The 23,998-nt window shown below is 36.6% G+C and overlaps 1 protein-coding gene across 2 annotated transcripts; it reads left to right on the forward strand.

Moving 5' to 3' along the window:
• The first annotated feature begins 1,486 nt into the window (after positions 1 to 1,486).
• LOC140146585 (protogenin B-like) lies at positions 1,487 to 23,211 on the forward strand. 2 transcript variants are annotated; one of them, XM_072168455.1, is made up of 10 exons: positions 1,487 to 1,594; positions 6,601 to 6,927; positions 8,391 to 8,666; positions 9,729 to 10,037; positions 13,623 to 13,952; positions 14,151 to 14,420; positions 15,552 to 15,845; positions 17,602 to 17,689; positions 18,038 to 18,313; positions 21,532 to 23,211. In XM_072168455.1, exons 1-9 carry the CDS (start codon positions 1,525 to 1,527, stop codon positions 18,273 to 18,275), a joined length of 2,202 nt encoding a protein of 733 aa, XP_072024556.1. In that variant the 5' UTR covers positions 1,487 to 1,524; the 3' UTR covers positions 18,276 to 18,313; positions 21,532 to 23,211. The 2 variants fall into 2 exon arrangements, with proteins under 2 accessions (XP_072024556.1, XP_072024555.1); XM_072168454.1 differs by lacking the exon at positions 21,532 to 23,211 and having other exon boundaries at positions 18,038 to 18,481.
• Positions 23,212 to 23,998: the final 787 nt, after the last annotated feature.

Raw genomic sequence — 23,998 nt, forward strand, 5'->3', positions numbered from 1 at the left:
TTTAAACTGACATTTTTTTTGTCTGAAACTTATCACTTATATGACACTTCATTTGTTATGTTAGTTATTATTTTGTGAGAAAAAAAATGAGGATTTTTTTATCACTATGGAATTTTTTCATTTGTTATGTTTCTATTATTTTGTGATGAAAAAAGTGCGGAATGCTTTTATCACTAGAACACTTTTCATTGCTTTGGAAGTTTTTCAAAGTGATAAAAAATTCTCACTTTTCAAAAGTTTGTTGACCTTTGACCCTCATGAAAGGTCTGACGCACAACAAACTATACCTTTTTGGAATTCTTATGACCATACGAGTAATTTGATATATTATTTGACATAATTGGATCATTACAAAAATTTGACCTTAATTGACCACTCCCCGGAATGCCCGGAAGTTTCAAGAGGTAAGCCTAAGCTAAATTTATTCAGAATCAATCAAAGATCCCAAAATGACTTTCAAACCTTTGGTCATGGGATCTACAGGCTGGTCCTTTATTATACTGATAGGGCTATTGGAATTCAGTCAATTTGACGGAGAACACAAACACCCTATCGGGAATAAAAACACTCGGTCACATACATGCCAACCACATCCACTCTCACACCCGGTCCGGCCCTGCACTCCGTGCATCCGCGGGTATTCATGCTTGTCGGTGAACTTTAAAAACACCCCTTTTGCATCTCATTTCGCGAAGTTTTAAGGGGAAAAACACCCCTTTTTTTAGCGATTTCGCGAATTATTTGCCCTTCGACAATACCCCTATTTTCACTAAAACGCGAATGATATTTGTAATATACCCTTTTCTGACAGAAACACGTAGGCTACTCCATGAAAATACCATTTTTTCAATTTCGCGAACACGTGGTTTGAAAAACACCCCTTTGTGTGTGTGTTTCACGAATCGCAGTTCTTCATCTGAACACACCCCCTATTTCGCGAAATTTTCGACGAGCATGAATACCCATGGATGCACGGAGTGCGGGGACCGGGCTCTCACACCAACATCCTCACACCCCAAAGTTGGAATCTCTATACAGTTGTATTGCAACACATGTTGTACATTTTTCTAGAATTATTTATGTATGCGAGTGAATAAGTATTACATGCGTAGTTCAGTACAGGACCTTTTTTTTCTTATGCTGAGTCAATAAAATATATTTAGTTTTGTTATTTCACTGGGCTGCTAATTATCACAAAATAATAAGTCTTATTAATATTATTAATATTAATTATTTGTTTCATAAAGCTCATGCGCAATTATACATTGTAGGCATACTCATTTCAATTTCTTTCGGAAAGTTTCATGTAAGTTGTGAATTAATTTTGCGTTAAAAATATATAAATTTAATAAATAAAAAAATATAACTAAAATAAAACGGAAACGGACAAAGAGTATATATCCTAAAAAAACACATTAGACTTTTCACGTGCAATAAACCGTGAACAAGGAAGTTAAACCAAACAATTGCACAATACATCGTTTTGGTTTTTCACTCATAAACTGCGTTGCGAGTCATTGAAAAATGGCGGAATTCATCGGCTCTCTTTCCTTGTGGTGTTATTTGGTCTACATATTCGTGATTGGTGTTCATGGTCAGTATACTTTTCTTTTATAAGTAATTTATATGATAAAATCATTAGTTTGATTCCTTCCTGCTCCATGTCCCAACTGATGGGAGGGAACTCTTTATTGTAGACCTATACCTTTAGAGGTCGTCTACACCAGGCACAAAAAACTCGTCAGTTATAGTCATCTCTTGCTGATCAACAACTTGATCATTTTAGATTATTCTGAAATATACATATTGTTAATTGGACTTTGCATTCTCATTTGACACACTGTTCATGAAAATCGAGCAAGAATTGAACAAAATGTGTGCCTCCAAACCTTCAAACCCTAAAATTAAAGGTTTTTACGATTCAATTATGCCTGTTACATTGTGTGCTTTATCTTGGTCAATACAAACAGGGTGTCAAATGAGAAAGTTAAGTCCAATTAACAAAATGTATATTTCAGAATAATCCAAAATTATCAGGTTGTTGAAGAGCAAAGATGACTATAACTGACGAGTTTCGTTTTGTGCCTGGTGTATAGTGAGCCTCCATTGGCCGTAAGTTTCATTTATAGGTTAATGAACGCGTATTACTTGTTGGGAGAGAAATTAGACAAAATAATACACGCGCGCTGATGTTGATGCGTCTAATGCACGAGCCCCGAAGGGGGGGAGTGCATTAGACGCATCAATATCAGCGCAAGTGCATTATTTTGACCAATTTCTCGGGCAACTAGTTCGTGTTCATTAACCTATTTCATACACGAGAAGAAAACAAACACGTGATATTTGCTGTTCCTATAACAAAATTATCACTAAAACTATTGGAAAATAGAATGAAATATAAATGCATCAACCCGCTCGGAAAATGAATCTAGCCTACGCGACGCGGACGCGTGATGCGAAAGCACTGCGCGTAGTACGCGGAGTGCACATTATACACAATCAATGCATGGTTTGGACTCTTCTAACGCTTGCTCTGATTGGTTCTCGCTATCTAAGAGTGTATGAAACATGTATAATCATGATAATGCAGTGTTCTTAATTAACCGGGTAAACGGCGGTTAATTAACGTATGTGATCCTGTGCCATATACTGGGGTACCCAAAAAGGTGGCTTTGTTACATTTTGATGTGCAGTTTGGATTTCAAAACACTGTCTCTTGAGTATTCCTTCAATTAGAAGATTCAATTAGGTCTTAAATTGAGGCTAATTTATTCTATATTACTCATATTTTTATCCTGTTTTAAAATATTTTTCAATTATTTTCTTATGACGTTTGGCATGAAATGTGCCAAGGGTGGCTGAGGATTAGGGGGAGGAGGATTAGGGGGAGGGATTCATATTGTAAATTTGATTTAAAACCCCCTTTAAAAATTTGAATCTAGTAAAACAATGTCTAAATGAACTCCCAGACATCTAAACCAAGTAAATAAATACAGAAGTTCATTTAAAAGACCAATACTTGCTCAGAATGATTGTAAATGTGGAAAAAGGAGGTGGGGTTACATCCTCCCTACTTTGTGATTGTTTTTGCCTGCACTCTCTCATTTTTTAACCGATTTCCATAAAAAGGTGTCAAAATGCTCAGAAGGATGAACCACTTCAAATGAGATGTGTAGGTAAAATGTTTGAACCATTTCATTTTTTTACTATGTAACACAAAGGTACCCCAGGTTGTGACACAGGACCATGTCATACATAAGGACATTGTACAACAAGTACCGTATAATCTCTAATTAAGCATTTTCGAAAGGTGGAAGGGGTGGCCTTTTTGAGTGAGTTTTCAATTAAAAAAAAAATACGACTTCCGAAACTCGCAAAATACAACTTCTGGAACTCAAAACAATACGATTTCCAGTTTGAAATACAGCATATATTCGGAAAATACTACGAAATTAAATCTCTAAATGCAATTTAATGCAAGAATGCAATTCATTTAGTTATATGGCATGGAAATGAAATTCAGATGCAGAATATAGGATTTGTCCATGCAATTCGCGATCATGACAGTTTTAAGCATACTATTATATGCTTACATATTATAGCATGGACATTTCTGCATTTCGGTCACTTTTTCTTTGACAAATAGGCATTTATTAGATGGGATGTCAATTACATGTAGAGAGAATACGGGTATTTACATTGTAACATATGAAGTACGCTTGTACAGTTTTTAAGACATGCCATTTGTTATTTTTAAAATATGTTTACATCACTTTGCCTGTTTCCAAACACCGTGACACACATTCAACTTTTTAGTAATAAATGTAGCTAAAGAGTCAAGGAAATTGTTTACTCTCACTTCCCTGGTTAAGACCAAACTGACTGTTTGACACAGTCGCACACTGACACCTTGACACACATTCGACCTTTTAGTTATAGTCGATAATACCAGGAAACTAGCTACTCTCACTTCCCAACAAACTGACCAACCAATGTAATAACAATAACATGGATTTGATAATTAAAATTCAACAATCAATTTCTATTCAATTATATTTTCATTATGAACTACAAATCACAATTTCCAAGTCCATAAAAAATTGCATTATGTGACTTTAGAGAAAAAAGATTGGGACTACATGTACATGACGTGAAAATAATTCAAAAATTCAAAATAAATTTTAATCAATTTTACCACCGGTTAATCATGATGCGGTTAATTGACCAGATTAATTAAATTAATTAACCGACCGACTAAGAGGGGTGGAGAGAATGTATATTAAAACAGTACTCTTAAGCAGTCTACACTTATGTTACCAGTCATACAGTCAAATCTTGTTACCTCCAATTTGATACCACCAAACACTCTAAATTGACAAAGATTGATACCAGTATATGAAAGGCCGTGTATTTCCATGCAAATCGAAACTATTTGCATGATTTTAATGCCCAATGTTGTAATAAAATACCATGTGAAACATTAAGTCTGACGTTCTTTAATTACAGTAAAAGCTAAGTTTTTTTTATATTATATAAATCCGGAGATCTCCGGTTTTATTCAATTTCACCGATTTCATGGCTAACACGTCTCGTGCATGTGTATCATTGAATCAGTGACTTATAAACTGTGTGCGTGTCGCTATTTGTTTTACGTCTTATTTATACGACCCAGCTGTGTGAAGCTTAGCGATTAGCGAGCCAATATACGCATTGTAGGTGCTGTAATGAAATAACAATTTAATTTTCTTCGTTTTACCTTATTTGCTCTGGCTCGAAATTAAAAGAGGACAACTTAGATTTAAAAAGAAATCTATTATTCTTTATGCAAATCACACATTATTGCTTTAACTAAACACAAAACCACTTGACCTCTTACTTAAACTCTGACACTTGTCTTGGCTCTAATCTTCACTACCAGGTAGTAGTTTCCCCAACTGGGTTGTTGCCAAACCCTTGTTTAAATAAACAACTGAAACAGGTCAAGAATGACAAATTACAAATAGAGGACATGATGACCTGGGGTCCATTTTACTAAACTTTTAACCCTTCGTAACTCAAGCAACCGTTCGTAAAGTTACGAATACCCAATACTATACGTAACTTTACGAACCGTCCCCGTATAGTAAATCTCTATTAGTTACGAAGGGTGTCGTTCGTAAGTAAGTTTAGTGAAATGGAACTTACGAACGATTTCGAGACTTAAGAAGCTTCGTGAAGTTTATTGAAATGGACCCCTTGTTATTTTTCAAACAACAAAGGTCAAAGGCCGTCAGAGGTCACTCACTAGAGAGATTGCGAAGAGGCGTTACGACATTGTGCGGTAGAACGCCATAGTGCCGTTCACATCCAAACTAGTCTTCTACACAGCCAGTTTGTGTCGGTCCTAACGCTTGTCGTTCCTAGTATGTTCGTGATAGTCTCCAGAGTCTCATACAGTCTGACCGGAGACTATATATAAACGCAATTGCAATAAGCTCATGGGGGCGCTATGCAAAGACAAATATATCTAAAGATACAGAAAGCACTCATTGATTCACCTTGGTTGCATCGAACCAGAGAAGATGAGAATAGATTCTCATGTACTCTCATCGAACCCACTTTCCTCGATATGCAAATACGACTGGCTTATCTATTGCTCTAAGCATTCAGTCCAGATTAGCGATATTTGAGTTTTGCGGGCTCATTGTAAAATGAGTAGGCCTATTGCTCACACGTGTATGCTATTTGTCTAAATAAACAAACAGAGTATGGTGTTGGATGCCTCGAAAGTCGCCATGGTGTATATTATTCGAACAACAAGAAACAATCCCCATTATCATATAAATAGTACCCTGTTTACTTATTAAAGCAAAATGAAAATAGATAATTTAACATGCCTATAGTTCGATTACTACTCAGCAAACACAGAAAACGGAAAATGTCGGGTTAAAGGGTATGTGAGGGTCAAGGGTATAAAAGGTTTTCAATAACATTCAAAAAACATTTCGTTCAAAACTTGCTGCAAAACATTCTAACATAATAGACTTAAGTACGTACAATGTTTGGCAAATGATATTTTACTATAGCATTTCGAATTTTGGTTTAAAATGTTGTATTAGTTTTTTCAGTTTAACACGTTTTAAAAATGTTTTCATGATTTTTATATAAACCGACATTAATATGTTATCAAAATGTTTTAACTAAAACCAAAAACATATGCATTATCATAGTTTAAAAGCATTTTGGTGTTTGCTGAATAGTATTCATAAGCAAAACACTTTGACAGCTGTTAAATGCAAAGAAATAACAATGGCGAAAAATGATGTTGAACTGTCCCCCGTCCAAAACAGACAGTTCATACCGCATTATGTCGTAAGATGATATTTGGACGACAATTCCACGACTGACTAATTCACAATGGACTTCACCCTCTAGAGGGCATACTAACTAGTTTCTGACTAATGTAGCATGCGGTTGGCGTTCCCGTATCGCGTTTCACGTAAGTTTCGCAATCTCTCTTCTATGCTGGGCATGTCTATGAGCTAAAATATGCCAGTATTCAATACTTGGCAATTATATTGAGGTTTTTAACTGATTGTCTATTTTGTTTTCTTTTTCTAGGTCAATGTACTGTTCAAGATTTTAGGGCTTCGACTCGTTCGACATATCTGCGCCTCGACTGGTCATGTGATCAAGACAACAACGAGTTTCAAGTTAAGTACCAGCTCTTACGTACTGGGCAATGTAACGGAGGAGAAAATGATGATTCAGTTTTGGATCAAATTAATACCGAATGGTTGTTCAATGAGAAAAGGATCTATCTATACTATGTGAGAGAACAAATATATGCGAATGCAACTTACCGATTTGCTGTTCAGCCAAGGGTGTGGCAACAAGATAGATTCGAATATGGAGTTGAAAGTAGTATTAATGTTTCCACAGCCGAAGGTAAGATCACCAGTTCATCAATACTCGCATAGTTATACTGTTTGTTAAACATCGGGTTATTATTGAAAGTATGTTTGAAATAACATTGTTGTTGTGGGTTTGTTTTTTGGTATTTTTTTTATTTGTTTTTTTTTTTTTGGGGGGGGTGTAGGTTAGAAGTGACAGTGTGGGGTTTAGACATACAATCATAATGCCATTCGTACATACGTTATGTGGAAAACCATCGTAGTGTATTGATTGGAATGAGGCTATATTCGAAAGTGGAATCCATATGCATGACGGTGCTGCAGTTTGTATGGATACCTCCAAGTATATGGATACCTCTTGGGAAATGTGGCGAAGGAGGTTGCGTCTTGAGCTGCTGATCTTTGGGTATATAAATTATTGCAAAGCATGGTTAATTCCAGTAATGTTCACTTTTGATCTACCAGTTCGGCTTCTTCCTGATCATGAAGCTCCAGCCTGTCGGTTTATTGGTGTCCCGTGACTCTAAGTTTGTTCAAATTCTCAGTTTGCTTCCTAACATGTACTTGGAATCGGATCAGCTGTGGGAAACTGAGGCTGAAACGAAAGAGACAACGAACTTCACGGGGACTCTTAGTTTCATAAAACTTCATCGCCATGATATTGAGGTGCCATAATTTACTTGGCCCGTTTCTTTGTGAAATATCAGTGAAATATGGTAAAATTGAAATCGAAAAATTAAAAAAGAACTCTTGAGACCCATCTTGAGCTCGTAATGTAGCCCGTGAGGCATTATTGATTAAAACAACACCTGTCACACAATTTCATTATGCATTTTGAATATCGCGCCATACCAGTATACACTACCATGACTACATGTATGGAAAGTGAAACCGTGTGCAGCAACAAAAATGGGTGGTGTTATTTTTTTATTTCTAATTTAGATGTTTAGACTACTCTACTCTTTACAATGATAGTTTCATTTACAGCGGATATCTGTTTGATTTTGTAAAAGAGCTCCACAAACAAGAGTGTTTGACTCAGTCTGTATGAATGCGTATGCATAGCTATTACACGTAGGCCTACTATCAAACTTTTTGTCCCTTCTCAGCTGAATAAATCTTCTAGGCTCCCAGGCTATACTTCTGATAACTTTCAGACAACACACCGAGGAACTAGATAAGGGTTTTCAAAGCGTAAGTCCTGCGAAAAAAACGTAAACTACCTCGGATGCCTTGGTGCGATAACGTGAGGATTGTTTTGTATGGGTTATTTTGTGAGGTTGAGGCAAGAAAACAAACCGACAAACAGACAACTTTTTGTTTTCAAAATTGTCATCATTTTCAGCTCAGGTGTGTAAATGAGTAAATGAGAGTTGCAGTGTCTCTATGTATAATGTATACGAATCCTCATTTCTATTTTCATATTCGTTCCATGCTATATTCTCTTCCGTTTTTATTATCCTTTTCTCTTCCATTCCAACTCCTTCAATTACCTAGCACTTATTGTTGACGGACGTTATCGTTCTCCCAGTACCGGTCACTTTGAGTGGAATCCATACCCGTATATTTGTGTAAATAATGGCGTGGTGGAATATGAGTATCAGCTGATCAGAGCCGATGGAAATATAACACAGGAAGGTGTGACAAATGCAACTGAATTGGATGTGCCCAATCTGGAATGCGACACTGATTACAGATTTCACGTAACCTACAGAACGGATATTGGAACAGGTCCCTTAACATGGGACACTATTTCAGTTCCTTTATCTGCAGGTACGTATAATAAAACATTAAATAAATGTTGTTGTTTTTTTAATTCACAACCATTTTTTTAATCACTATTTCAACGTAACGACAAAGTTTAAAGTCCATACCATATAGCATATTTCCCCAGAGCAAAACAAATATCACGGATTTTACTGTAGAAACTTATGCTTATAGCGGACCTTATCCCCGCCCATCTATGGTAATTGTTGATGGTTGGTCCTACACCGGGTAAAGTGGTGGGTAAAAAATGTGTATCACTTTTAACAATGAGCGCAAAGTATGGATCTACGATTAACCTCGGTTCGAGGCGTTAGGTGGCTGGGATAGTGTTGTTGTTGTTCTTCTTCTTCTTCTTCTTCTTCTTCTTCTTCTTTTTTTTTTTTTTCATTTTGTTTTCTTCTTCTTCATTTTTGTTGGTTCTAAATATATATTTATTCTGATCTCTGTTGTTGTTCACCGATCTCTGCAAGTGTTGTCCCCCTATACCTACTCTATCCAATCGCCAGCTTCCTCTAATAATGAGGCAGCTAGATTGATAACTCGTTGTTCTTGAGAGCAGTTGCGTGATGTAAATGGGGATCAGGTTATTATATTTACATTCCTGCTTTTCAGGCTAAGATGAATTAGCACAGATTCTTAACGGACTCGTTATTATGGTAAAAGGATATTTGAAAAAATAGTTATACTTTCTTAACTAGTTGATTTACTAAGTTTAATTGGTTGGGCATGTCGAGAAACTAATTTGTGTTTTCTATGAACAAGCCCAATGAAAAACCTTAGCTGGTTAGGGTTAGTCATATTATGAATGTAATTTGTTTCTATTGTTATGGCTTTTTTAATATTGCAGAGGTGTTTTTTTTTCTGGTAAAAATAATGTCAATTTTAAAAGATATCGAGATACTGAGATACTAATATTCCTTCACGGGCTAAGTAAAGAGGGTTGATTCCAGGACACATGCCTTGCTAGTTAAATAGTGTCAAGTCTGATGTGTATGCTGAAAGTGTAGATGTACCTTACTTAATTAAATATGATTTCTGAGATATATATGATTATAATATGTATTTCAGATTCTCAGGCACCAATAGTGCAGTTGAACGCAACGTCAAACACAAGCCTAAGTTTTACTTGGAACGAACGCCCACCTTGCAATGCGAAGATCGATATAGTAGTTGCGTACCCATATGAACTGCGGACATATGATGGTTACACTTTGGTCTACAGTGGCACACAAATGGACACGTTCGTTGTATTCAATGATCTGGAACCTGACACAAGATATCGTTTTCGAGTGCGGGTCTCTGTAGAATCATCTGGAGACACCTACGAGGGATCATGGGGTAGCTTGCTATCAGCTACTACGCCTACGTTGTCATCAGGTATTACTATATAGCCGGCATAAAATTCAAACCCGTGCTTTAAAGTTTAACCTAATCCATTTGCATTCATACAGATACAGTTCGATGTTAACAACCATTAAATATAATTCGCATTTGAAAAATGATAACGTCTTGCTCCCGGAAATAACAGCTCTCGCCAATTACGTTACAATAACATCACGCTTCAAAACTCTTTTAAAGACACGTTTGTTTTCTTGGTTATGTTTCTTTTCACCTAAATAATGTTTTCCGAGGCGTAAAAAACTATTATTTAGACGTTTTACTGCCGCGGACACATTATTTGGGTGTAAGGGATAAGGCAGCAACCTTTAGTTCTACTCTTTACCCACAAAAATAGGACCCAATACACACATATTGTACATGGAAAACACTGTGACAATACGTAGTGTATTGTAACGGTGAAGACCGTGCTTGGAAGAGTATGCTGTATGCTAGCATACGTATGGTCACGGTGTATAACGTTGTCAAAATACCACGTACTTTAGTACAGTAATAGCGCCCTCTGTTGGTCATAATTCACTTTAAAACGTATTTTCAACGTAGTGAAGAAATATTTTAGGTAATATAACACTATAGAATATAAAAACTAGTATTTTTAGAAGTTACATTTCAAGGTCGTTACATTAAGGTTACTCAAGGTATTAGCCCGTCACCCTTAAGGTTACTCGTTGTTGTTTTTGATGCTGGGGCCCAGTATCAACCAAAAACATCAAGGCCGCAGGGCCGGCAGGCCCGAGGCCGGAGACTCCCATACGACTAAACACTCCAAGTGGGACCCCAATATAAGGGCCCCGCAAATCAAGAAAAAGCAAGAGTAACCTTAAGGATGACGAACTGATAACGAAAATTCTGTTATATTTACGGACAGCGCGTCACCCATTTAATAGGCCTAATTTTACTCTTTTTTTTTTACTCTTTACCCCATAATTTCCCTCATTCTTCAGGCCCTGCCCTCTATAGTTTAAGCTTGTTTGCTATTGTTTTTGGAGCAACATTATTTCTTTATAAGCCTACGGCGCAACCTTGAACAATATTGTCTCAGCAATATTGTCTTTTGAGATAACCAAGGTGGTGACCATACGTATGCTAGCATACAGCATACTCTTCCAAGCACGGTCTTCACCGTGACGATATACTACGTATTGTCACAATGTTTTCCATGTACATACGTGAGGATCATAGTGAGATTTAAAGAGAAAATATCCGTTTTCTCAAAATATTTGAAAGTTGTTTATATCAAGGTAAAGCGAGTATGCGTATCCACAGCGCAAGTGACAGCGCATAATGGAAATAGTGTACGCGTAATAAAGCGTAACGGCGCCTGACCCAATATTGCAGAATAAAGGGCTCTCACGTGAAATGTTTCAACAAATCCAACAAATCAGAGAATGCGAATTGAATAATGGGCAGTCGGGGTAATAGAATGTTGAGTATTTTGTATGTTTTGTGAGCGATATGATATATCCGTTCGTGAATTGCGTTCTAAATGCCTGTAATATATATTTCAATACGTATTGTGATTTTTGGAGACCCTCGCGTTTTCTGTTCCATATAATTTTGGAACAATGTTTTGCTCCGTTTTTTCATCCAAATCTGAATCTGGACATTTGAATTGCCCCGTCACCAAAACATGATCTCATTGTTTCAAGTCGAGTCCTTTTGAATCGAGTCAACAAAAGTATGAGTCTCATGTTACGAATTTCACTTGTGACAACACGTACTGAAAAAGGACGATATCGAAACTTGATTGGATCTGTTTGAGTGCATTATGGGTGTATCCTTGGTATAAAATATTCATTGAGGAATTAAGCAGCTTACGGAATAAAGCTGTATTATCCCTCAATATGAGATTTTTGTGATCCAGTAGGTTATCCCAATGGCAATAAAATTATGGAAAAAAGTGGTATGATAGACGGGAATTAAATATAATAGACACATTTTTCACGAGGTTTGCAGCCGGGGAGGAGATAAGTTCAAGTGACCGCTTATAGGTTCGAATTTCAACCAACCTAATCATGAAGCTCCCGTGGCCAAGTGGTTAAGGCACAGCTATCGCAAACCTGAGGTCCTGGGTTCAATTCCCAGGTGGAATCAGAAGCGACGCTAGAGGGCGGGTATCTGGGGTGTGATACCCCAATACACAATTTTGTCGGCAAAAATTGACTGATGTTGTCAAAGGTAGTCAAAGCTATGTCATATAAAAGATTAATGTGTTACGAAATTGGGCTGTTGTTACCTTATAGACCTATTGTTAATGTTATAGTAGACTGGCCCCCAGTCTCGGTTCGGTTCCATCTCTGGATAATGTAACAATAAATAATTACGTAATGCCCTATGAAAAAAATGCCAACTCCCCCCTTATTTTCTTCAATGCCAAAAACCCATTCCTCTTCATCCACAAATCGACGCCACTAATTACACCCACCACAGTCAACCATGCTGCAATATAGAAATATACTCGTATTATAAGTGAACGCGAAAGTCCATTGAGCGCTGATTCCGAGACTGGTCCAATCTGTTAGAGATCTCACTTCCAAATATTCGTTCAACGAAGCACGGTGATTCCGATGTCAATTACGAAAGCCCCGCCCCAGTTTCAATTCAAATATGGTAGCACAAAGCTATGCCGCGGGATGTGACGCAACGGATCGGATGGGACACTTGTCAACAACTGAGAGGTATTGAGCTCAAGTGGCACGCGTCTGATAGACCCATGGTACGCGCAATAATAAAAGGCAACCACTCGACTCGGACTTAGGCCTATTGTCCATATTGCGTACATTATCGCGTGCGGTTTGCAAATGTTTGCACATTATTTAGCTAGGGAAGCCTTTTCAAATATCCCCGCGCTGCCAAGCTGCGTTGATTGGTCGGATACAATATCGTTGTTTAGTCGCTTACACAAACGTTAATGTAGTGAAAACATGGACGTGGTATATAGAAAGATTGCGTGACTCCAAATCCGTAAAAGTGAACTTCCAGCAGTTTGTGGGAGCTGGAAGTCAAATTGCCTACAGACTGGGAGGGTCCGTGTATTGGGTTGATTTTTAATGCTATGTAATCTACATTACCAGTCGTTCTCCACGGACCCGAGGGAGGGTCTAATGTTATAGTAGTTACTAATTTAAAAAAATTGCCCCCCCCCCCCTACACACACACGCACCAAACAACCCCCCCCACACACACACACACCCCACCCCTCCCCCCACCCACCCCACCCCACACACTTTTAGATTTTTGAGCGCCGTCCTGGCTATACAAAAATGGGTCTAGAATTCACAAAATATTTCCGTCGGCAAAACATGCTGTACACCCCCGAATCATATTGGTCTAGCGACGCCTCTGGGCGGGATCACGTTTTCTACTTGTCTACTTGCAATGCCAAACCTGGTGAATTTTTTTTTATTATATCTCATTGGTTTTGAGCTCCCCAACACGTTAACTTAGTCCCTAGTAGCTTACGCGACAAATGTAATGTAAAACTTCAATTTGTGAAAAATCAATTGAATTCTCAATATCTATCTAGTCGATCTATCACTGTGTTAAATTTTTCTTCTATCACAGCAAAAAGCGGAGTAAAAAATCTTCAAGTTTCGGTTGAGTCGACGTATTTTGGTATTCGATGGGAAAGTGATGACTTAAATAGTGAATTTCGGGTAGTCTATAAACTTGTTGAAGCTGGATATTGTAGTGACTTCTCTGCAGATGACAGACGACTCAGTCCCAATAGAGGATCTGCGTGGACTAGTTCAAAGTACGTGTCCTTACAGTATATCACATATGGACTGTATGCCAATTCTACCTACTGGATTTCTGTACAGTCACGTGTCTTTGATGGAAGACAATTTGTAAATGAAACCCAACACAGTGGAGTAAATGAAAAAACGCCTGAAGGTAAGGCTCCCCAATCTTTTTTTTTTGTCTTTAATTAGTGACAAGTATAAAACTCCTCAATAAAAGTTCGGACATTTTTTAAGCATTTATATTGCAGATTATTTGTTACATGTTCATATCGTGTTGCATATCAATAAATAGATACTTTATAATACAAAATTGGTAATGACATTAGAGTTTTCTATAATCTCTTGGCAGAAATTGTATGGACAACTAATGCTGTAAAATACAATGGTTTTAGAGTGCAGTCGAACGGAATTTCAGAAAGCTGCTTGCTATATCAATACAATGTAATCAGATGGTCAGACAGGGATATTGTAGAGGACAGCGTTACCAGTGCCACAGAATTATTTCTGACTGGTTTGGAATGTCATACAGTTTATGAATTTAGTCTTCGACGTACGATGAATGCTAAAACTGGTCCATGGAGTGACTGGACATACAGACGTGTACAAACACTATTACCAGGTACATAATTAAACAGGTGATGTTGTTTAGAAATAAAACAAAAATAACATTTATTTTGATTGTTGACAATATTGATACAAGTAGTCTTGCATTATAACAATTGAAACATTCTCAATAAAATAAAATCAGCCAAACAAAATCGACAAGTATAATGAACAATACACGTTTCATGCTAAGCTCAATGCTATAGGTATTGTAATACCCGAATCAAACATAACTAAATAGCTGATGTTTACAACAAGCACATACATTTTGATTGTTGACAATATTGATGGTCTTAGCATAATAATAGCAACTGAAACAGTATGAATCCAATCAAATGAGTCAAACAAAATCGACATGTTGGTCTATATTGAACAATACATGCGTCATGCTTAGCTCAATGCTTAATGGAACTGATTGACATGTTTTGTATATTCTTTTCATGAACGAAATGGTCAATCATAAAAATTTAAAATGATAGAAAATTCTGTCACATTTCTGTATAATATGTATTCGACATCTATTTGTTAACTGTGCCCCGGAACTCGTGCTTAACATATCTTTTTCTTCCGCCAAATATATTTCGCGTGTCATGATAATGTAGCGCTGCTCTTTTATCTATAATAGGTCTTACTCGTTTGTATGAAAGTAACACCTATCAATTAAGTTTGTAATAGTAAAAATAAACATTTAGGGTTAGTTGTTTTGTTTGAACAAAACACAACCCTCCCCGACATCTAAACCCTGATACAGTCAAATAGTAAGAGGCAAGTGTCCTGCGTTGTACAGGCCAGTGTACCATGCCCGTCTCCTCCAAACCTTAAAACCTGCAACGGTCAAATAATGCAATGCAAGTGCCCTACAACATTCTGTACAGGATCGTGGAACAAACGCTATTCTCTCCCAAAACTTGGAACCTGCTACCGTAATATTATGCAATGCATTAAGTGCCCTACTTATGTTCAGGCCCATGTAACAAAACCCAATTCTCCTCCAAAACTGCTACAGTCAAATAATACAATATAGTGCACTGCGTTTTGTACAGCACCATAGTTTATCATTTTCCATACAAAAACACTGTCAGAAAATAAAGCAGCTTCTTACCCATTGTTATAGAAATCATTTCTGTTTGATTACTATTTAAACTAGATCCAACTATATCTCGTGTTCGAGTGAAGGCTGTTACACGACGCACCATACTATTTGCCTGGGAACCTTTAAGATGTAACAGCAACAATTACACAATTACCTACCAATACGAGTTGCAGTTGAGAAGATCCTACACGGTTGTGACAGAAGGAGTAACCACAGACACTGAAATAATGTTCGTTGATTTAGAATTTGGTAGCGAGTTTGGTTTCAGAATTTTCCAACATCTATCTCTTCCGGCAAATACCATTGGAAATACCATACCTTGGACGGATTGGATATATGTTACGGCTGGTTTGTATTTTGTTATCAATGAATAATTTGTTTCATAATTAGAACTTGCTATACAGTACCATATTTTATTCTCTGGGCAGGAAAAAACACCTTCGTAAATTTTATCTCTGAAATCCTACATAGTAGTATATATTACAATACTTCCTATACCGGTCATGTCATTGTGCATAAGACACATGTAATGGTTCAAAATGTTGATTTTTTTAGTTATAGTAACAGATACAAAAGTATCAGATGGTGTGTTGTTTTTTCTCATGTTAACACACATACAATAGAATTTGATCACAAATTGGCCTACTCCAGTTGTAATTCTTACACCCTCCCCCCTGGAACGTTTCAAATGGATGACTCCATTTGAAATTCACACTCCTTGTGTGAAAGATTAAAGTCATGTCTTTCATAGGGTGTATGGGTTTTAAATGGAATGCCCCGTTTGCACATACGAGGATAATGTACCAGTGCCCAATTAGTCCGGCTGCCAAACTCAATTTTGCCACAGAAGCTTGTGTTGGTGTCCATAGTTTTGTTTTTGATGGATATTGCTTCTCAAGACTACAAAGACTTCTCAAGACCTCTGTCAGCATTGGACATTGTGAAATATGGCGGGTCAAAGTCCCCACATTATTCCTCTTGTCATGGCGATCCAGAAAAGCATACTTTTACCTATCTGTGACATACCTTTCTGGAGTTATAAGCAAAAGGGTCAAAGGTCACGATTTGGCCTCCACAGGGGTCAAAATCTGAAAATCCTCCGATCTTCACCAAAATAGTCTCAAATTATTCATCATAGAAAACGCATGCAGACAAATAATAATTTACATTGTGTATGATGTTTCCTTACATGGGTAACCATGTAACATAGCAAGAGGGGTCAGGTCTTTTATATGATTCAATGGACATTGGCCATTGTCTTTTTATTAATTGTTTATAGAAGACGAAACAAAAATTTGAGACAATTTTCACACAAATCGGAGTATTTTTAAGGTTTTGACCCCTGTGAAGGTCAAATGGTGACATTTGACCTTTCTGCTTATAACTCCAGAAGGGAACGTCACAGATAGGTAAAAGTATACTTTTTTCTGGATCGCCATGACAAGAGGAATATATTGGAGAACTTTTCAACAGCATTTGAGCAGTTTAAATTTTGACCTCTGTATGAACTTTGACCCGCCATATCTCAAAATGCTCAATGCTGACAGAGGTCCCGTAAACTTTTTGAGGTTGGAGGTCTTGAGAAGCAATATCCATATTTTACCTTTTGGAATTACATTGCATGTTTGGGGTCTCCCCACAGAGCGATTTATTTTCCTGTAAAAGTCTGATGTGTATCAATATTTAGATTTCAGTTCACCTTACAGTATAGCCTGCCTAGTAGAGTAAGGACCAAATGGAGTTCATTGTTGATCTTTTACCGAAATAAAACAATCATTTGCAAGTAATTAGATTCCACTTAATAGAAATAAATCCCAAACTTATTTTCTGAACAGATAGCAAGTGATTTTCCTTAAGATGGAAAGAGAAAGCCCAGAAATTTTACATGCAGAAAAATGGAGTTTATTGAGTGATATATACCACACATGCACCTCAAAACCCACAACCGTCAGACACCCCATCTACCTCTCACAGGCCTTACACAGAACTAGTGAAGACCGAACCATATCGCGGCCTCATGGTTGGAGTGTCGAGTTGAAAACGAATGATTTTGTAGCCATATGTATAGTAAAAACCTTTAATTGTTTTATTCGTACCTATTAAGGAACCGAATCTTATGGTGCAGCAATTGGAGGAGCATGTGGAGCATTAGTTTTTGTAGTCATCATCATTGGGCTAATTATAATGTTCAGGTACGTGTTTTATAAAAATCATGTCAGCTATGATTTTTATTTTTATTTTTTTTGGCTAATGATATCTAACTGGTGTAAATAGAAGTGTTAATCAGCAGAATCTAAAGTCTGCACAAAAAATAACTCAGTGGTTATAAATACGCCTGTATAATTGTTTTCATAATAGTTTTTCATTGTTTTCAACATAATACCCAAAATATAACTTGTTTAAAACGTTTTAAAAACGTTTTTGTGTTTGCTGGGTATAGTCAGTTACGAACTGGAAGCGGTTATTAACCTGCCAAAGTTACCACTGCATGCCAACAATACACACTAATCAATTACTTTAAATTCGCTTTTGTTTAATAGAAAGCGTGTTATAACCAAGGCAAACCACGGTAATCAAGCACCCAACATGCCAAAGGAAGGCGGGGTCTATGAAGTAAATTTAGCGATGGGAGGAAGACAATCTGCAAGCGAGCCACCAGAATATCAGAACGTGCGTCACGATGTTGCACCACAGAGTGAATACCAAGATGTTAATATCGCGGAAATTGAGACGGAACACGAATATCAGGGCCTTGGTCAAGTCAGTGGGCATAAATAAAGCCATGGCTATTTCGACATAAACAAAACAACATAGAGGTAAATAACGGGTTAAGTGGGTTAACCTTGGAAGTGCTCTATGCATGTGTTGAACATAATTGAGAAGGGCAAAGAACACTGATCAATACGCCTTTTGTTTGAAGCTAATCGGGCAAACGGTTTTTTATAATACACACATTTTTAAATTTCTTTGAATTGTCATGTTTTTATCAATAATCAATACAGTTAATGGGCTAATATGACTTGAAAGTGCTCATTAATATGTAATTTTTGCCATTATTTTGCTTACAAACAATGCATAATATTGTTCATAACACTTATTTAATAGAATATTGGTTTCAAGCTTCAGATAATTTATGAATGATTATCTAGCCGCCCTAATTTGCATAATTAATTAGCTAATTATGCAAATTAGCTCAATAATGATGCTAATATGCAAATTAGAGAGCGGCTGGGCTATATAATACATTAGAACATAATTATTAAAAACACTGTGACCAAGTTTCTAGGCAAAAGTCTGCAAAACAAAAGTACCATGAACATAATTGGCAAAAGGCAAAAATTACATATTAATGAGGCTTTTCACTGCTTTTAGCTCTATATTATATATTGATTATATTTGTTATTGATAAAAACAATAGGATACAAAGAAAATATCAATTGATGTATTATGGAAACCGTATGTCCGATTTGCTTCAAGCAAAAAGCATATTGATCAGTGTATTTTATCCTACTCAATAAATATGTTTAAAACATGCTCAGAGGCTAAGCATTTACTAATTTCTAGAGTATGCCTCAAATACTACCTTATATGTATTTCTAGAGGCTAAATTTCACATTACCGCATATCTAAAGCCTGATACGAATACTAATATCGAATAGATTATTTTTGGGTGATACAAGAATACTTTTGCACATGCAAAAGAGATATGACCGTGTGTTCAACTTGTTACGATATTCAATCGCTCTTATATATAATATGTTTTGATTTTTCAAATCGGTGTCAACTTCTTTAGTAAGAGCTATAAGGTTACATACCACTAATAGGCCTGGGCGATACATGGAAATACGACGAGTAACTATTTTTGTTTGCATGGCATCTGAAAAATCGCTGAAATTCTCATTGATCAAGTTATATCGCCAAAAAAGTACTTTTTAGAGTTTGATGCTTCAAAATGGTATATTTTCTCTCATTATATGACATTTTTGTTGTAATAGTACCAAAATTCATACGCGCGGCTTCGGTTTTTAGTAAATATTCGCCCTACCATATTGTAACTTTCAGCTTCAAGGGCGCACTGCCATTTTAAGGTGTTTACGGTTTAGTGCATTAAAACAAGAAAAGTCTCAGGTCAACCTATGTTGAATTTTTGATCATTTGGCATCTAAATCATATAGTTTCACCTGATATTAGTGGCATTTAACTGTGAGAGTTCTGAATATGAGAAACTTCCACCCGAAATTAGCCATTTTCCCATTGAAACCCGTGTAATACATAATTAGTGGCATTTAACCATAAAGATGAGACATTTCAGTTAGCAACCTGGACAACCGATTCTTTTGTTATGCAAGGCTCACTCAGTCATTTAATGAGGCAATACAAACGATCGAATTTGATGTTGAAATGAGCTAAATTTTGAGTTACACCTTTTCAATGTAAAGTTAATTTTCTCGGCCAAATTAAAAGCAATCATTTTCATTTTTTCACTAAATGTCAGGACAAATTGTAGTGCTTGATACTGTTTTTTTTTTCAAATCCTAGTGTTAAACTTAGGCGTAAAATTCAGTCATTTCGTGTAAGATTTTCGATTTTGATAGGCTTAAACTCTGCCCGCGAGCCTTTTTTTTTTTTGGATCAACCTTTTAGCTTTTCAAAGTAATATAGTTCGCTAATGAAGAATTTTTCCCAACTTTCTAACGCACATCACCATTTTTTACTGCCGGCTGAAAAATTTTCAAAATCAATAATATAATACTAGCATTGTGGATCGATATCCCTGGGTTTAATAGGAATACCGGCATGGCTACAGTGTTGCCAGGACTTCAATATAGCAAAGAAATTCCCAGGCCTATAGCGCTCCTACTGATCATGTCATACAAAAATTCACCTGCAAAAAGGTGTATCTTTGAATTGTGCTGATTTTAACATGTATCGATCGACTTATAGCGCGACTAAGCAGAACAAAAGAATCGGTTGTCCAGGTTGCTGACTGATTTAGGGATTCAATCATGTTTCACCGTTGTTCATCACCGATTAACAACGATGCGTCCGCGTCGTCTGAGTGGTTTACTTCGCGAGGGCAGATTTAGCTGCCCGAGCGCAGTAAACCACGCAGACGCGCCGGACTTTTAGCGCGACTAAGCAGAACAAAAGAATCGCTTGTCCAGGTTGCTGACTGATTTAGGGATTCAATCATGTTTCACCGTTGTTCATCACCGATTAACAACGATGCGTCCGCGTCGTCTGAGTGGTTTACTTTGCGAGGGCAGATTTAGATTCAAACATTGAAACAAATGAAACAAGCTAAAGATGTCCAATTCACATGATTCCGTTTGTCATTTTACACTCAACCTAACAAGAAGATCGGTTTTTTTTTCCTATTGATATCAGCAATAAAACACAATATAAAGCGGTAATATTTAGCTGCTACCGCCAACATAAGAGAGTTCATGTTTACGCATACGTTCCAGACATGACGAAATTTTACGCGCTCATGCGTAACGCGTACGCGTTCACTTGCGTTCGCGTATACGCTCAGGAAAAGTGTGGATTCATCACCGATTAACAACGTTTGGCTCCTGTACAAAGGTATAGGAAGAGTTGTTGAAACAGCATATAAATTGGTTCCACCTGGCCGGACCACGTTTAAAATTTTACTTTTATTTTATCATGTTTTTTACAAAAGAGTCTGGGCTTATTTTTGGTATTGCCTATTGTTTGAATTAATGTTTATGCCTAATTAAGTACCTTTTCAAAAGAGGGTCATTATTTTAGCTTGTCACCATTATTGTTTTGCGATGTGTTGAATAAGTATGACACAGCTTCAGAAAATAACCAACGTTGAGCAACGTATAGGGTGTCCAAAAAAGACAACCCTCATTTTGCCCTCTTTTTCTCCTATTTCTGAAATATATTTTGGTATGTAAAACAACTTTAATCGTTAGCTTTAATAAACTAAAATAATTATTTCAATCGGCTCACAACTTTTGAAGATATGTTCTTTTAAGAAAATGTACCCGTTTTTCAATCTGTCCAGAGAAAGCAAACAGTTTAGTTGGGATTGGTCATACTGCGGAGTAGCCTGCAAGATCACCAGACCTCACACCATTTGATTTCTCCCTTTGGGGCAAGAGCCAAGATCTTCGCAAACGTATTACTGCTGCATTCGCAAGTATCCGGCGCACAAGGATGGTACGCAACGCAATAGATGCAATGAGGACCAGGGCTGAAACCAGTATTCGCAAAGGAGGCAACCAGGTAGAGGGCAGTACACAGCACTATAAACTCACTTTAGAAGAACCAAAGACAACCCAAACAGCCCTTTTCAGGGCTACCTGTTATCCTAAAAAGAGAAATGACTTATATTGTAAATAAAATAAAGCAAGAAACAACAAAGTAAGAAAGTAAGAAACATAAAACACAAAGGCATAAATAACCACGAAAAATAAGTAATTGCAAGTATAGCAAAAGAAGTCCCATCCCATATCCATTTTACCCACGAATTAATGACACGTAACAAAATCCATAGCCCGTAAGCCCACCGGTAAAGCTCATTCCCTAAATAAAGTTATTTTATAAAGTTATCAATGTTTGATATTCATGCATGGTACGTGTACTCCTTTTCAATCTTGAAGTATCCAAACAGACTAAAAAACGGGTACATTTCTTTAAAGGAGCATATCTTCAAAATTTGTGAGCCGATTGAAATAATTTGATTGGTTTCGTTTTAACGATTAAAGGTTTCTTAAGGTTATATACCAAAATGTATTTGATCAACTTTCAGAAATAGGAGAAAAAAGAGGGCGCAATGAGGGTTCTCTTTTTTGGATTTTTTTTTGGGGGGGACACCTTGTATAATACGTACTTTTGTCTAAGCTCTGGCCAACTTCAGTAAACGTTTATAATAAACGTTCACTCAGCAACGTTATCACAAAATCATAAAATGTATGCACAGTTTTTGTGTAGTATATGTGTAATAATTATACTCAGAATGTTATAAAGCTTATGTAACCGTGGTGAAAAAAACAGACTAGAAAACTGCTGAATGGTCTTTTTTATTTTTGGACCACTTATTTGTATACTCTGTTATTTCGGCTAAAATGCTACCGACACTTCATAAGGGTGAATGGGTAAAAATGTAATGTTTAATTTTGATTGTATTATAACTATATCCATATCGCACTTGTATTGATCATACAAATCGTATGTCGCAACCTAATAGTGGCGTTCTGAAGGACAAAATACGTTTAAGAGAAAAACGTGTTTTAAGGATGTGTTACGAATTCGCTACCGTAGTGGTTACTGGTTCAAGCCTGGGCCCATACACCTGTTCCGAATTGTGATATGCCATAAGCTTTGTGTTGTGATCATATCGATCAGTGGTTCGTAATAAAGAAAGCGTGAGCCAGTTGACATAGCAACGGTCATATTCTAACGTGCACGACGCCAGTGAATTATGAATAACGGAGTCAATTACTCCTCCACTGATATCTTTCAGTGGCCCAATTCCTTTTGAAATTGAAGTTTTTAAGGTTCAAACTATTAAACTGTATCTTTAATAGTTACAAAGCAATGGCTAGTATAGCTAGCTCTAAAGCACTCTACGCCACAATGTGTTCCGACCGACAAAATACTGTCAAAAATGACTGTACTTAAGGGAACTAAAATGAGCGTTTATTGCGTTTCGACAGTATTTTTTGTGGGACATGAGAGTACCTCAGACCTATCGAATTGCATTCTGAATACGAAGCATGTCTTTCTGATATCAAATAATTTTCATTTTTTGAAAATCACAATATAATACAAATTTTATGACAAATTATAAAAATTTGATATTTTTCAAATTTTTGATATATAACAGTCCTCGAAGTAAATTATATAAATCAAATGACACATTCTTAAAGTGTATGTAGCAGGGAGGAAAAGCCGACGGTCAATTGAAAATTTTGACCTTTCATATTAAAGATATGGATTTTTTCCCCAAAAGACCTAATTTTTTTTGGTGTTTTGGGAAAAAAATCCATATCTTCAATACGAAAGGTCAAAATTTTCAATTGATCGTCGGCTTTTCATCCCACCTACATACACAATAAGTATAAATCATCCGATTTACAAAGTTTACTTCAAGTACTGTTAAATATCAAAAATATCAATTTTTAATGATTTGCCATAAAATGTGTATTAAATTGTGAATTTCAAAAAATCAAAATTATTTGACATCAGAATGACATTCTTCGTATTCAGAATGCAATTCGATAGGTCTGATGTGCTCTAATGTCCCACAATAAATACTGTCCAAACGTTCATACCCCAGCCCTTAAGACATAACCGTGTGTGCTGTAAAAATATGATAGGGCAGAGTTACTTCTTGCTGATGTAAAGCTGATAATTTTGTTTCTTCCACTGCAAGATGGCAACGAAGCTAGGATTTTTTTTTCAGTTTCATTTTTACACTTATTTTAAATATTATTGGTGTACCGCCACTCCAATATATTGGGGTAATA

Source organism: Amphiura filiformis, chromosome 2, assembly GCF_039555335.1.
Source record: "Amphiura filiformis chromosome 2, Afil_fr2py, whole genome shotgun sequence".
Taxonomy (NCBI): Eukaryota; Metazoa; Echinodermata; class Ophiuroidea; order Amphilepidida; family Amphiuridae; genus Amphiura; species Amphiura filiformis.

Bases quoted from the DNA above. Each gene is read 5' to 3' on its own strand.
- LOC140146585 (XM_072168455.1), top strand. From the start codon at position 1,525: ATGGCGGAATTCATCGGCTCTCTTTCCTTGTGGTGTTATTTGGTCTAC. The intron at 8,667-9,728 runs GTACGTATAATA...TATGTATTTCAG, and splicing joins TTCAGTTCCTTTATCTGCAG to ATTCTCAGGCACCAATAGTG. The intron at 17,690-18,037 runs GTACGTGTTTTA...TTTGTTTAATAG, and splicing joins GGGCTAATTATAATGTTCAG to AAAGCGTGTTATAACCAAGG.